At 33.8% G+C, this 16,687-nt stretch overlaps 1 protein-coding gene across 1 annotated transcript; it reads left to right on the forward strand.

Annotated features, from left to right (window-relative positions):
- The first annotated feature begins 2,038 nt into the window (after positions 1 to 2,038).
- LOC105109448 (uncharacterized) lies at positions 2,039 to 14,871 on the forward strand. The gene is made up of 14 exons (XM_011004171.1): positions 2,039 to 3,764; positions 4,193 to 4,334; positions 4,551 to 4,708; positions 4,908 to 5,118; positions 5,455 to 5,692; positions 5,771 to 5,921; positions 6,007 to 6,303; positions 10,827 to 12,159; positions 12,713 to 12,859; positions 13,056 to 13,201; positions 13,475 to 13,685; positions 13,765 to 14,002; positions 14,077 to 14,227; positions 14,308 to 14,871. Exons 1-14 carry the CDS (start codon positions 2,493 to 2,495, stop codon positions 14,611 to 14,613), a joined length of 5,001 nt encoding a protein of 1,666 aa, XP_011002473.1. The 5' UTR covers positions 2,039 to 2,492; the 3' UTR covers positions 14,614 to 14,871.
- The last annotated feature ends 1,816 nt before the right edge of the window (positions 14,872 to 16,687 follow it).

Raw genomic sequence — 16,687 nt, forward strand, 5'->3', positions numbered from 1 at the left:
CATATGAAATCTTAGAAATTATCAAACAAGATTGGAAGCACTTGGTTCTAATATAATAAAAAAAGAATTTAAGGTTTAGAGACCTTGACACAAGCAAGGAGTATACGAGATGGATATATTTGACCATGATCATTGTTCGTAGGATGCCACATTCTGAAGTTGGACCTTTACAAGTTGTAGAAGAGTTAATTCAAAGGAAAAAAAAGGGTCAAGAGGAGCTGAGAGAGCAAATATAAAAGCTTTAAATAAAGTTGAGTAAGAGCAAGACAAGACAACTTTAGAAATAATGGTACTGGAAGGAGACAAAAAGAAAGCATTTTTAGATAAGCAAGTTCAATCCAGAGATGCAAGAATAACAGAACTAGAGCTACAATTGAGCAAAGAAAAGGCTGTAATGGAAGAATTTGAGAAAGAGAAAGGAGAATCGGATCTGATTTGGATGTAAAACAACTTCAAACTTCAAGCATTAGAGTTTGACTATAATGACTGTCAAGGAGGCATTGAATATTATCAAGATAAATTTGCACAAGTTCAAGAAGAGCTAATATACAAAATTAAGAAATATAAAGAGCTAAACAAGAAATATATGATAATGAAAAGTCAACTAGCTAAAGCACAAGAGATAACAAGGGTTGAAGGAAAAGGCAAGAGAGTTGGAGCTATTGAAACATATCTAGTGATTAAAAAAAATGAAGTAAAAGTGACGAGGGTAAGGCTCTATAAAGAATAAGAAAAAATAAAGCACTTAAATGAAAAGTTAATAGCATTAGAAAAATATAAAGGTCATATCGACATTAACAACAATACTTTAAATCAAAGCAATATATTGTTCATAGAAAAGATGACCAAAATGAATGAAGTTGCCAAACATACCTAAAGTGTTAGGGTCACTGCCTGAAAGATGAGACGAGACATCCTCCGCTACTAAAAAAGCTTAGCTATGAATGATGCTTTTTTAGGAAAAATTGAGAATCATGGTTTCGCTTTCCTATCTTTGGTTAGAGATGTTGTTGAAGAAAAAGACAGATGTACCTTTTCTTTTCCTTCCTTGTGTTCTCTTTTTCAAAAATAATGTAATAAGCTTGTCAATATTATTAATGAAAAAAAGGCTTTGATTTATCTTTTATGTAAAATTTGTCTCTTGATAAGCGTGATTTAATGTAATGGCTTGACAAAATTACTCTTAACAAAATATATGACAAAAGAATCTACACCCATTACATAAACAAAGTGGTGGCCATCAATCGTTATTGGAAAGGCTAAATTCGTATTCAATATACATTGGCATGTGCATCATAATCATGCATTTGCTTATAATTTTCATGTGCACTGGATGTTATAAAACATAAACCCCTCACCTAAAGTCTACTACTCATCAGTGAACATAAACATCTTGGAGGAATATAGGGTTATAAGGGATGCCAAAAGAACATAGCCTAGAAAGGAGGATGAAGTGCTGTCATAACTGACCAGTCATGCTCTGGAAGAAGTCTCCGCCAATACTTTCACATGAAAGTTGGCTAATGACAAGAAGTTTCAAAACTAAATGATATAAGAAGCTCCAACAATGTTTAAATATAAACCAGTATTACTTGTCCCATCCTGATCAAGTAAAGACCATTCAACCTATGCATGCTCCTAAGACATAGAGGGAAGCAAGAGGATTTCCAGGAGATTTAACAATATGGAATTACCGTTGTTTGATTTTGATACCATGGCTTTTGCAACCAGGAACTTTTCAGAAGAAAATAATTAGAGGCAAGAAAGTTTATATTTCGTCAAGCTAGGCAGGCTTCAAATCACCCAGAATCAATCACCCTTCTCCCATTGTAATGCAATAAAAATAATAGATGAAGGAACCCAGAAACAACCAAAGAAACACTATGGAAGAGGACATAAATAAAAAAAAAGACACTAACCTTGAAATGACAAGAGAAAATCAGAGAGGAAACAGTTATCAAATGAGTGAAAAGGAGGAAAATACGTCAAACCACCCAACCCCAAACGCTACCCCCGGAAATCAAGAGTTGATAAGGTTCCTAAAATCTTTGATCAAACAAGATGAGGCTAAAGCAATTACTTAAAACAGATCCATTATGTAGAAGCATAATTGACTCTACTCCGGATTGACTAAAAAGAAGACATGGGTCACCGGGTCAACAGAAGTTTACACTGATTTATATGGAGTCAGTGGATTTTGACTCAATGCTAATGACCCTGTACAGTCAAGCAACCAATTAAAGAGTTCCTTAAAATTATAAACATCAATTAAACTGTTGACTTTAGATTACCACCTCTTCCCACTAGCATTCACTTCACGATCAATTCTGCTTGTCATTGTCATGTAGAAATAATTAAAACCTACCACTAACAAATGGAACTGTTTCGGGCAGACAAACTGTACTTGGTTTTAAATTAATATGCTGTTTTTTGCAAGTATTTTTTCACATCCAAGCTTGATGATTTAAAAAAAGAAAAGAAAAGGAGTAGCAATGAAATACTTTCCCATGCTTCTATCCTGCTCCTCTTTGTTGTTAATTATAGTAAGTTCCACTGCAACTGATACCATAAATACAACTCAGTTTGTTAGAGAAGGTGATACCATTGTTTCAGCTGGCGGAACCTATGAATTAGGATTTTTCAGCCCAGGTAAATCGAAAAACCGGTACTTGGGGATATGGTACAGCAAAATATCCGTGCAGACTGCAGTTTGGGTTGCCAACAGAGAAACTCCACTTAATGACTCATCAGGAGTAATTTTAAGGCTTACCAACCAAGGAATCCTTGTTCTTCTCAATCGGAGTGGGAGCTTGATATGGTCTTCTAACATATCGACACCTGCGAAGAATCCAGTTGCACAACTTTTGGATTCAGGAAATCTTGTTGTGAAAGAGGAGGGTGATGATAACTTGGAAAATTCCTTGTGGCAGAGTTTTGAACATCCGGGTGATACGTTCATGCCAGACATGAAGCAAGGACGGAATAGAATAACAGGCATGGACTGGTACATGACATCATGGAAGTCACCTGATGATCCTTCCAGAGGTAATATTACATATATACTTGTTCCTTATGGATATCCTGAGATTCTTGTGATGGAGGATTCAAGGGTGAAGTATCGATCTGGTCCATGGAATGGTATGCGGTCCAGCGGGACGCCTCATTTAAAACCAAATCCCGTGTACACATTTGGATTTGTTTTTAACGACAAGGAGATATTTTACAGATATCATCTTCTTAATCGCTCTAAACTTTGGAGGGTCGTGGCAAGTCAGAATGGTGATATCACAAACTTTGTTTGGGTTGATAAAACACAAAGTTGGTTGCTTTATGGCACAGCAAATACAGATAATTGTGAACGCTATTCACTATGCGGTGCGAATGGCATCTGTAGTATAAGCAACTCTCCAGTGTGTGATTGCTTGAATGGATTTGTTCCAAAAATTCAAAAAGACTGGGATGCAATGGATTGGTCAAGTGGCTGTGTTAGAAAGATTCCTCTAAATTGCTCTGGAGATGAGTTTCGCAAGCTGTCTGGTGCCAAGTTGCCTGAGACAAAAACATCATGGTTCAACAAGAGTATGAATCTTGAGGAGTGCAAGAGCACATGCTTGAAGAATTGCAGTTGCACTGCATATTCAAATTTGGACATCAGGGATGGAGGAAGTGGGTGCTTGCTCTGGTTTGGTGACCTGATTGATAGTAGAATTTTCATTGAAAATGAGCAAGACATTTATATACGGATGGCTGCATCAGAACTAGGTATGAATTTATCCGCAGACTAGAAAAGGCAGTATCTATTACTGATCGATTATAGGAACTTGTAGTATGTTATATATTAAGATTATCTTCCAAAATCATGTTTAAATATTAAGCTAAGCAAAAACTAAGATGGGAAATCAACTGCTTGAGAAGAATATGTCCTGCTGGGAGTGTTCTGTAAACAAGTATGCTAGTGTTACCGTGTAAATAGCATGATAATTTAGCATTCATAGCTCATTATCTAATTTGGCATAGAAGATCTTGAAATATAATAAAATCAACGCCTAGACATATCACTTGGTAATATGATGGAGGATTGCCTGCCCAGAGCTAATGTAAATTTTCCAGCCATGCTACCTAATTAACAAAGACTATGCCTTTTTTGGCATTTAATTAGTCTTTTGATTCCTCATCTCTCTGCGATTCTGTAGATGCTGGTGATGCTGCAAAGGATAATGCTAAATCCAATGTGAAGAGAAGGATCATGGTAAGCACTGCATTGTCTACAGGAGTTCTGGTACTTATCATAGCAGTGGTCTTTTATGTTTGGAAAAGGAAGCAGCAGAAAAACAGTAAGTTATTTACACCATATGAAAGTCTAGGCTCTTCTATCCCCCTCCAATTTTGAAAAACACATTTTAGTTCGTTTTCCAATTTGAGTTTAGCAAGCTATGGTACATCCACAAAATATTAAGAGCTCATTATCTTTTACGTCTCAAGTACATTTGAGTTTAACAGAAATTAACGATCCCTTGTTTCTGTTCTATTTCTACCAATTCTGCTTGCAGGAAACATATCAGGTGGTTTCGGAAGAACTTCAAATGACAAGCACAAGAAAGAAGCTCTGGAATTACCGTTGTTTGATTTTGATACCATGGCTTTTGCAACCAGAAACTTTTCAGACGAAAATAAACTGGGAGAAGGGGGCTTTGGACTTGTTTATAAGGTACTAATCTGAAAAACAGCAATGCCTAGTTCTCTGGTATTAATTTCTTTGGAAATATTCAACCACTGGACAAACCATTTTCCAAGTGCAGAACAACAACCATTTGGCAACTGTTCCAACAGACCCACAGTGGTATTCTCAAAATTTTCAAGACAATGTATGACTTAATTTGCCTGTGATATTCACTGATCATTTTCAGGGGACTTTGAAAGATGGACGAGAAATGGCTGTGAAGAGGCTCTCTAAGAATTCAAGACAAGGACTTGATGAATTCAAAAATGAAGTCAAGAATATTGTGAAGCTTCAGCACCGGAATCTCGTGAAGCTTCTAGGATGTTGCATTGAAGGAGAGGAAAAGATGTTGATCTACGAGTTTTTGCCTAACAAAAGCTTGGACTTCTTTATTTTCGGTTAGGATTTCTCAACCTGCAAAAATATAGCTCAATTATTATACTCGATTGTTTTCATTATCCAAACACCAGAACCAACTCTATGTAGTATCATGGATCAATTAGAACACAACTTTGAGGAGAAAGTGCGAACCAAAAGCACCAAAAACAAACATTTGTTGAGTTTCATTCAAGCCCCTTAGGAAAATGGCCTGGTGAGGAAGAATTTTCCCCACTTCCTCGGAGAGAAATTAAGCGAGTGTTCATTATGCATCATGTTTTTTCTTATTCTTGTATATACATTTATGAATTGATAAAAACCAGAATGGATTGGCTTTGGTTAAAAAAATTGGGCAGATGAAGCAAAAAGTTTACTTCTAGATTGGCCTCAGCGCTACCACATTATCAATGGGATTGCTTGTGGACTCCTTTACCTTCATCAAGATTCAAGATTAAGAGTAATTCATAGAGATTTGAAAGCCAGCAATGTTTTATTAGATTACGAGATGAATCCAAAAATTTCAGACTTTGGCCTGGCTAGATGTTTTGGAGGAAATGAAACTGAAGCCAACACAAACAAAGTGGCTGGTACATAGTAAGTCTATCAAGCATCTCTAATTTATTTCTATTGCCCACAAATGCAATCTAACACTAACATTCCGTGTACGTACAGTGGCTATATATCCCCAGAGTACGCAAAGTATGGACTCTACTCGCTAAAATCTGATGTCTTCAGCTTTGGTGTATTGATGCTAGAGATAGTAAGTGGGTACAGGAACAGGGGATTCTGCCACCCAGACCACCAACTCAACCTTCTTGGGCATGTCAGTGTCATAATTGTTGCATTTTCTTGTTTTCTGAAACCACATTTCTTTCTTTCAAATGACGTGGTTAAATTTCAAAAAACAGGCTTGGAGACTGTTTAAAGAAGGCAGGCATGTGGAGCTGGTTGGGGGATTAATATTTGAAACTTGCAAGTTACCTGAAGTTCTACGGTCGATTCACATAGGTCTATTATGCGTGCAAGAAAATGCAAAAGATAGGCCGAACATGTCACAGGTGGTTTTGATGCTGGGTAATGAAGATGAATTGCCTCAGCCTAAACATCCAGGTTTTTTTACTGAAAGGGATCTTATTGAAGCAAGCCATTCATTAAGTCAGAACAAACCATGTTCTGCAAACGGATGCTCGGTCTCACTGTTAGAGGCACGGTAGATTTGTATTTGCCATGTATTTGCAGAAACTTTTAGTTGCTTCTAGCTTCTTCTTCTTTTTTTCGGCAAAAAAATAATGTATTTTGTTCAAGCACAACTTTATGCATCAGCAATGAAGCTCAAAATTGTCAGACTTTTGGATTAAGTGCACAGGAAAGTAATTGAAGAAAGAGCAAAAAAATTATAATACTCCTACTAGCCTACAAGGCATGTACGTTAACATCTAGAAAGCAAGGAAGGAGATCTCAAATGGAGCAAAAAAAAAAATTATACTTGCATATATCTAAAGAGAAAAATCACATGCCACCACTGGAAATGGCAAGAATAAGAGGCAAACACAAATGTCAAGAATTGGAGCTTGAAGGTATTTACCTTTATAGTGGCACATTTGTAGTCTGTAGAGTTAGCTTCAATTCCTTTCTGGGTTCGCAGTAAGGAGCGTGTGTGCCCATTTGAGAGGCTAAAATGGATGCCTTGGTACTTAGTATTTGCATTGCAAAATCTCTGCACGCCGTCACACCGTTTCTCGTTGAGGATTTTAGTCGAACACTTTGCTGAAGCAAAATAGTGATCAGACACTTTCAACGGGTTGGGTGGAGAAAATGTTAAGACCAAGAACATGGTCCAAAAGGCAAGTGAAAGCGCTTTACGAGTGGTGCAAGACCTGGAAAGAGTCTGCAGTCAGAGGTTATGAGTGCCCCTGGGGCACCTGAGTGGTGAACACAGAACAAAACTTGTTTTTATCTTTGCCTTAAATTGGTTTTTTTTCCCGCAAAGGTTTTGCGTATTTTATTATGATTTTTATTTTTATGATATTATTGTAAATATTTGAATATAATTAGATTATTTTAGGTTAGTTTTTACATTGTTGTTGTTGGAAGATCTTTTTCAAAATGTCAGCAATTACATCATTAAAAATACATCAAATGACTTTGTAGTGTCTGTTACCGGTGAGGTTTTTAATTTGCCATTCTGTTTTTCTTATATACAATAACAAATAAATAGAACCATGTATTATTATTTTTTATTATCATTTGATGAACTTAAATATCAAATAGAAATACATATTAACTCATTTAAACATACTTATTCAAAATAATTAATTTTAAACTAGAATTATTCATTAAATTTATTTCAAAATTAAATAAAAATTATCAATGTTTATTCAATTTAAATTCTCAATCATTCTCAATTTATGAAAATGAAATTATAAACTATACTTATTTGTTGTGTTATTAATAATCCAAATACGGAATAAAAAATCATTCACAAGCTATTGTACGTCTAGCTACCTAAACATAACTATTCAATTTAACTTAATATTTATAGAATATTTTATAAGATAATTTTTAAAAATACAATAAAATAAAAATCCTAAATGAAAATTCAGTTAAATTTTTAATTACACCTAATTTTTTCTTACAATAAAAATATATCAAATTTCTATGCCATGATTGAGATCTCTCACAATTATAATAAAAGTTAAATGGTGTGGATAAATTATTATAAATCAAGAGTTTTTTTTTTCTTTTTTTAGTGAATGAGTAATGCTCACACCATTAAAAAGAAGTGTGGGATGTTTTCCAATGGAAAAATCTAGTTATCCACCGTCTCATTAGATGCATAGTTATACTCTCTTCTATATGATATGACATGCGTAGACAAATAATGATTGGATTGCTATCGGTGATCGATTATTTATATTTTATTTCTTTTCTCTTTCTTGATAATTAAATTTTATTTAATGTGATATTTATTTGTTTTAATAATTATTCAAATATATATTATATCTTGATATTGGTACACTTGTTAGTACTCTATAAAAACATAGAGCAGTTAATCTATATGCATAGAATATTCTATATACTTAATTGATGAGAGAGATATATTATCAAAACCTTAGGGTTTCATCTATTATTTGAGCCAATAACTTTATCTAATTTCTTACATGTATTTAATTACCATATGCTTTTATGTATAGCATGTGTGTGCATCTTAGTCCTTATACTTATAAATAATTAAAAAATATATTAAATATTATTATTTTATTTTGAGATGATTGAACTCAACTTTTAATTTTAATATTATTTCAGATTCTTAACTTCTGTTAACAAGTTGATATTTGAATAACAATTTCTGCTACTTTGTTTGTTTGTATATTTTATTTGCTTTCATGAGATTTTTTTTTATTATTTTATGATTTAATGTCTTAAATGATCTATTATTACATTGTTTTTATTTAAGTTTAGATCATTGTTTTAAAGAATGAATTTTATTTAATATAATAAATATTTTGAATTATAAATTGTTTTATTAATTTTGAGGAATATTTGAAAAATTATAAAATATTATATGAATTTTTTTAATATATTTATCTATTTATGATATGTATGTTTGAAGTTTAGTGTAAATAAGGTGCTCGTTACACTAATTATTCATTGCCAATAACATACCTTAGATTCAAGTTGTAACAATATCTTTTACAAATTAATTTTTAAGTTTTTTTTTTAATCATTGACTCAAAGCTATAAATTGTTTTTAGGTAGAATTTTATTTTTCAACTTATATATTAAATTTATTATAGAATCAAATTGAAATACTAATTTAATTGAAAGTTGAAATTTTAACTTTTAACTTTTCAATAATAATTTGTTAACATTGTAACAACCTTTGATTTAACTCCAAGGTTATTTTTAATTAAAGATTTTTCTTTAAGTCGGGAGTTGAGACCATGTATTTTAATTGTTTGAATGTTGCCTTGGAAGTAGATTACAAGTATGTTTGACATTATTTTTAATTATGACATTTAATTATGGATCATGATCCAAAAATTATATTTTATAAATAATTTATAACAAAAATGAGTTAAATTATAAATATGTTTAGTAAAAATGATATATAACAACTTTTGTTTTTACAAAGAAATCTATTATAAGTTATAATCAAAAGTTAAAAATTTTATTTTATTTTTTTACTTAAATTAAGAATGATTTTTAGTCAAACATACTTACAATTTTCTTTAAACAAAAAACAAAATATAATTTAAATCAATCTAGAAAGAGCACACAATGGACTCGGAAATGATTTGGATGGTTTACAAGAAATTTAATATATTTAAGTTATAACTCGTTACATCCTATTAGTTATCAAACGATATGCATTTAAAAAGAAGAAGAAACAAGCATAAATGGAAGAGATAATAAAATTAATAACCCACACAAAAATAATAAGAATTTCTCCACCTAGTATTTGTCTCTACTACTTATATTTACTTATTTTTATAAAATAGATTTTATTAAATAACTACTAAAATATCAGTATTTATATATGGAGCAGCATAAATTTTCTGATGGTTTACGAGTAAAAGAGAAATGACAAATTGTCTACCTTTAAATTTACCCCATTTTTGGACCGGTTGTAAATGAAACCAGCTCTCGGCCAATCTCGTTTTCTATTCTAGTTTTAGACCTTTTAGATTTAGGGCTATACTATGGCTTCGGCCTATAGAGTTTTGGTTTCTCAAATAAAATCTAAACCTTTTTCATATTTTCCCACATTTTTTTCTATCAAATTTATTTATTAATTCTCAGAATTGTTTTCCAATCACTGACCAAAAAATTCCTTTAAACAAAGCATTTTATATTATTTTCTTAAAATACACCATTATTTTTTTGAATCATATTTGCCTATAATTCCAAACAAATAAAACTAAATTAAGATTTTCTAAACATGTAGCGAAAAATTCTATAATTTTTGGGAAATTTAATTATTCTAGGATTCATTTTAAAGAAAAAGACAAACTATAATGTACCAAAAATAATAAAAATATCTTCACCTGTAATTTCTCTCTCAATTTCTTTGTAGTATATCTTAAAAAATAATTAATAGGATACCACTAATTACTTTCCAATCACCATAAAATTATTCCATACATAACAAGGTAAGACGGTGAAATACTAAAATAAAATAAATTAATATTTTAGTTTTCCCTTGAAAATCATAATATTCTCAGGTTAAATTAAAATTTAAGTAAAATTATTCCATATTCATAGAGCACATATAATAAAACAGCATGTTCTATGAAAACATTAATAATAATAAATCACACCCTGTACCAGCACGCACTGGTAGATTGACTAGTTACATGAGAATGGACTTCCTGTTGGGCTATAATTGATTAATCAATGCTACAGCTTTTCCCGGCAACCAAATTTCCAGAGTAGGGACAGCAGCATTTATACGGTGGAAAATTTTACAGAAATGGATGTTAAAATAAACCGACCACGCATCACAGAGGAAACGTTTGGCCTATGCAAGAAAGCATTGATGAGAGAGAATATGGATGTACAAAGGGATTCAAATCGTCAGCATCGAGTAGTCTTATTTTCCTATTCTCATTCAAACGATGGAGGGTCAATTTCAGAGACAATAAGAGAAGACTATTGAAAATCATACAAAATGAGGGATTCCCACGATTCTAATTCATCACCTGCTCACCAAAAATCAATTTAAAAGAAAGAAACAAGTTTACTCCAGCATTACCTTAACAAAGTTCATTGTCGGAAAATAATGAGAGCATCTGTGGACAGCATTTCTAAACTTCTTTATATCACCATTTTGTTCCTGATCATAACGATTTCCACTGCAGTGGACATCATAAATACAACTCAATCTATCAGAGATGGAGACAGTATGGCCTCTGCTGATGGAAGCTTTAAAATGGGATTTTTCAGCCCAGGAAGCTCCAAAAACCGATACTTGGGAATATGGTACAACAAAGTATCTGTCATGACTGTAGTTTGGGTTGCCAACAGGGAAACCCCCCTCACCAATTCATCAGGTGTATTAAAGATTACAGGCGAGGGGATTCTAGAACTTCTCAATCAAAATGGGAGCATCATTTGGTCTACAAACTCATCAGGGTCTGCAAGAAATCCAGTTGCACAGCTTTTGGATTCAGGAAATCTTGTTGTCAAAGAAGACGGCGATGATGACCTGGAAAACTCCTTGTGGCAAAGTTTTGATTATCCGTGTGATACACTCCTGCCAGGGATGAAGATGGGGAGGGATTTAATAACAGGCTTTGATCGGTACTTGTCATCATGGAAGTCACCTGATGATCCATCCAGAGGTAACTTTACTTTTAGAAATGATCCAAGTGGACATCCTGAGCAAATTCTGACAGAGAATTCAATTGTGCGGTATCGGTCTGGACCCTGGAATGGTCTCCGTTTCAGTGGGGTCCCTGAATTACGGCCAAACACTCTATACAAATTTGAGTTTGTTTTTAATGACAAGGAAATATATTACAGATACCAGCTTCTTAACAACTCGATTCTTTCAAGGCTAGTGCTAACTGAAAATGGCAATCTCCAGCGTTTTACCTGGACCGATCAAACAGATGTTTGGGCGTTTTATCTGGCACTATTTGATGATTATTGTAGCCGATATGCATTGTGCGGTGCATATGGGAGCTGTGATATTACCAGCTCCCCTGTATGTGGTTGCTTGAAAGGGTTTCTACCAGAAGTTCCAAAAGATTGGGACATGATGGATTGGTCAGATGGTTGTGCTAGAAGGACAGCATTAAATTGCTCAGGAGATGGGTTTCAAAAGTACTCTGGTGTAAAGTTGCCAGATATAAGAAAATCCTGGCTTAACAAGAACATGAATCTTGAGGAGTGCAAGAGCATGTGTATGAAGAACTGCTCATGTACAGCTTATGCAAATTTGGACATCAGGGAAGGAGGAAGTGGCTGCTTGCTCTGGTTCAGTGAGCTGATTGATATGAGACAATTGAATGAAAATGGGCAAGACATTTATATAAGGATGGCTGCATCAGAACTAGGTACGAAGCTATCTCATACCTAAAAAGACTCTAATACTGAGATTCTAAAAACATTGAAAGCTAATACATATAAAGTAGATTAGCTACAAAATGACCCTGTAAGTATGCAAGAGATGCAAATTTTCTTGCTTTCTTTTTCATCCTTTGAAGCAGGGAATTGACAGGTATTATACATTGAAGAGAGACTGTGTAAGCACACAAAACCAAGTAACCTCATAGTGCATATGTGAATTGGATACAAAAAATATGAATAGCTAAGCATATAATCTCGCAACATGATGAATTGATTTACTTTACCAAAAGCAGTAAATGTAATTGGAACTTCTAACAGCATAAGATTGATTGGAATCATGCAGCTTCCTTAGAGGTCCATCCTGATAACTAAAATATTCATCGACATTGCTTACTATGAATTCGGTTGATAACTGAAGCAGACAGGTCCAGCTAGTGGGATTTCGCAAATTAAACTGAGCAACTAAAAAATATTGATTATTTGAATTTTCCTATTGTTGATTTATAACTTCCAGTTTTTCTGCTCAACTGCCTGTGTCAGATCATGATGTTGATGTGAGGATTGACTCCAAATCCAATAAAGCAAAACAAATGAGGATCATAGTAATCTCTGTGGTAACTACAGGAATGCTGCTACTTGGTCTAGTCATGGTCCTGATTTTATGGAAAAAGAAGCAGAAGAAAGGAAGTAAGTTGTTCAATCTACAGAAATTAACTATTTTCCTTTCCCACTGTTATTTTTCTACACTGAACTGTGATCTGTAGTCATCCGAGGGACAAATCACAATCATTATTATACTCGAATGACAATGAAATGCAAGTTCATCAAAAAATACAGATTGATCGTTTCTTTCCTCTACATTCATGCTCTATTTTGTAAACAGGTATTCTCAAAAGAAGTGCAGACAATAGCTGCAAGAAGGAATATCCAGAACTACAGCTGTTTGATTTTGGTACAATTTCTTGTAGCACCAACAACTTCTCTCATACCAATAAACTAGGACAAGGGGGTTTCGGACCTGTTTATAAGGTAATAATACAATAAGCCATCATGCAATTTCTTCATGGCCACTATGATTCATATATGAAACTCCTGACCACCATTGTAGTTATCTGGTAATAATTATCTCAAACCTATTCAATAGATTGAACTTACCCTTTATGGATGAAAAAGTGATTCCTTACTTAGTGTTCCAGTATTTTTGAGTTCAAATAAACGCAAGTAACATGCAGCACTAAGCAAATATTCTCAAATTTTACATACAAACTGACCTCGCTAATTGCAAGGAATGATAATTTACAGGGACTACTGAAAGATGGACAAGAAATAGCAGTGAAGAGGCTCTCGAAGAGTTCTAGACAAGGACTTGATGAGTTCAAGAATGAAGTCATACATATTGCAAAACTTCAACACAGGAATCTAGTTAAGCTTCTAGGATGCTGCATTCAAGCAGATGAGAGGATGTTGGTTTATGAGTTTATGCCTAAAAAAAGCTTAGACTTCCTTATTTTTGGTTTGAAACTCTCCATACCATTAAAAAGTTAATTAGAGACTGTCTCTTCAATACATTGACTCGAGTAAAAAATTGACAGATCGAACACAGAGCACGCTTCTAGACTGGCCAGAGCGCTATCACATTATCAATGGGATTGCCCGTGGACTTCTTTACCTTCACCAAGATTCAAGACTAAGAATAATTCACAGAGATCTGAAGGCAAGCAATATCTTATTAGATAGCAACATGAATCCAAAAATTTCAGACTTTGGCCTTGCTAGAAGTTTTGGAGAAAACCAAACTGAAGACAACACAAATAGGGTGGTGGGGACATAGTAAGTACCTCCAACAGTTGCTGTTTATGCTCCTAACTTGCCAATGCAATTCAACATTCAATGTTTGCCTGCAGTGGCTACATGTCACCAGAGTATGCAATTGATGGGCTCTACTCAATAAAATCAGACGTCTTCAGCTTTGGTGTATTGGTCATAGAGATAGTGAGTGGGAGCAGGAATAGAGGATTCTATCATCCAGACCATAACCTCAACCTTCTTGGCCATGTAAGTTGAAGAAAAAGTCCAAACACTTTCTTCATTCTACATACCGAATCTCCTTTCAATAACATGATTATTGCTATCAGGCATGGGGACTATTTACAGAAGGCAGGTCTTGTGAACTAATTACTGAAACAATAAAAGAATCATGCAATTTACCTGAAGTTCTACGGTCAATTCATGTGGGTCTATTATGCGTGCAATGCCATCCAAACGACAGGCCAAGCATGTTATCTGTGGTTTTAATGTTGTGCGGTGAAGCTAAATTGCCTCAGCCAAAACAACCAGGATTTTTTACTGACAGGGCTTTGCTTGAAGCGAGTTCTTCATCAAAAAAGAACACATCATGTTCAGTCAATGATTCCACGATAACCATTTTAGAGGCAAGATAGAATTTTTATTTTTCCCCGATATATTTCTTGCTATGCTCATAGAAACTATAGTACTTCTCAGTATAATTAGTCTACGTGTGAAAATGAAAGTTTAAAAATCTTGTTGTATACTTGGACTTGAAAAAAAGCATTGAAAGCAGCTGAATTGGAGTAAAGATAAATGACTTGCGCATGGTACATGTAATATAAGCAGAAACACAGAAACCATATGCCACTACTGGATGAAATCTAAGGAAATAGAGAGCATGGGGTTGTTAATTACCTTGATTTCCATTCTTTTTCTGCGTTGAGAGCGTACTTGCGTATCCATTCTCAGAGACTAGTTTGATTATATTGGTAATGCAAACAAAATATCAACCAAGAGAAGGCAGAGTTTTTCGTTGAGGAGATTTGTCAAACAGTTGGTGACATGTGAGAGATTATATCCTGGAAAACCAAAAGGCTTTTATGGGTTGTTGTAAGGAGAAATTGAAGATTGCTTGCAGCCTTTCCCGGTGATCGGAAAACTGGTACTGGAAGGCGTTGTCCTGTCCTTGCCTCGTCGTCTCTCTCTAGGCTTTTGAGCCTTCAATGACATGGGCTAAGGGGTTGGACTTTAAATTTAGTGATTTGGGTCTTCATTTAGTTGGACTTGAGCTTTTTCGTTGGGTTGTGCTTTTGGATTTGGATCAATAAATTTTAAAATTATTTTCCTCATACCACTTTAAATTTAATGGGAAACACACAAACGGAATTAAATGATTTCATTCGAGTTGTAAATCAATTCCAATATTGCTTGAATTTAGTCTCCTTTTCATGTTTGATATAAAATAATAATAAAAATAATAATTACAGAACCTCCTATGGTTTCAAAAGAATAAGCAAGAGAAAGGCAAATCCACACTACACCAAAGAATTTAGAGGTCTGCAATTTTTTACTCTCAAAACCCAGCTGAGGTGCATCACAAAAACACACAATCAACAAACAAGAACCCCCTCCCTCTCTTTCTAGTTTTAAATGGCAAGAGATAAAGAGAAGTGAATTTCTCCTTGATGCTTGGTACGCAGGATTGTGGGAGTATTTTACATTGTGTGGTTCCAAGCTTGTGTAGTTCGCCGGTAATTAAAACGGCAGGGTGGAGATGACGATAGGAGCGAGTGATTGTTGGATATATTAGGTATAGAATGTTGTTTGTGCTTTGTATTGGAATTTTCAGTTAGTACAGAATTCTCACCTGTTTAAATTTTTTAATTCATTTCTACGTGCAAGTGTGCTGGTTAATAATAATAATAATAATAATAATTGAAATCAATTCTATGCTTTAGAAAGGATTTCATTATCCGGCTCTCGAACCCTCTCTACTAATGGTATGATAATTAATAACTTATTATAAGGTATTTACAACTTCATTAAGGAATTCCCCGGTCTCTAATTCACAAAATACGTTAGAGATTTCTCACGTTGGACGGGATACGGGGTTTAAAAAACAAAGGAAAATCCTTCGTTGCCTTGTAATCAGGGGCGGACCTACGCCCAAGCTGCGGCCGAAATTTAGTGTATCTTATTTTGTTTGATTCCCAAACTTTTACGGCCCTCGAAAAATTAAATTAGCTCGAAAAATTAAAAACGAAATCTACTAGCCAATAGTTAGCCTTGCCGGCTACAAATGTTCTGGATCTCAAATATTCTTATAAATAAATATAATTGGCTTTTCTAACATAAAATATGAGGACAAAAAAGAAAGAAGGTATTCTCTAATTTTCTTAACAAATACTGTTACTCTAGAGGTGTGGAAAAGAACTAAAAAATTAATTATACTTAGAAAACTATAAAAAAACCTGAATAAAAAAACCTATTTGAATTTTTTACAAGCTGACTCATTCATTTCGGTTTTAGTTTTATAAACTTGAAATTAAAAAAACAAAACTGAACCGAATCAAACCCAAACTAAAAAAACCAAGTCAAATCTAACCAAATCAAAACTATTTGGTTTGAATCAGTTTTTGTTCTAAAATAACCAAACTAAAACAAAATTGACCGGTTTGAACATGTTTTGGTTCAATTTTGAATTTTTTAAAAAACTGGTTTAATTAC

The sequence above is a fragment of the Populus euphratica genome, unplaced genomic scaffold, assembly GCF_000495115.2.
Source record: "Populus euphratica unplaced genomic scaffold, PopEup_1.0 scaffold218.1, whole genome shotgun sequence".
In the NCBI taxonomy this organism is placed as follows: Eukaryota; Viridiplantae; Streptophyta; class Magnoliopsida; order Malpighiales; family Salicaceae; genus Populus; species Populus euphratica.

Bases quoted from the DNA above. Each gene is read 5' to 3' on its own strand.
- LOC105109448 (XM_011004171.1), top strand. From the start codon at position 2,493: ATGAAATACTTTCCCATGCTTCTATCCTGCTCCTCTTTGTTGTTAATT. The intron at 12,160-12,712 runs GTACGAAGCTAT...TGCCTGTGTCAG, and splicing joins GATGGCTGCATCAGAACTAG to ATCATGATGTTGATGTGAGG. The intron at 12,860-13,055 runs GTAAGTTGTTCA...TTTTGTAAACAG, and splicing joins AAAGAAGCAGAAGAAAGGAA to GTATTCTCAAAAGAAGTGCA.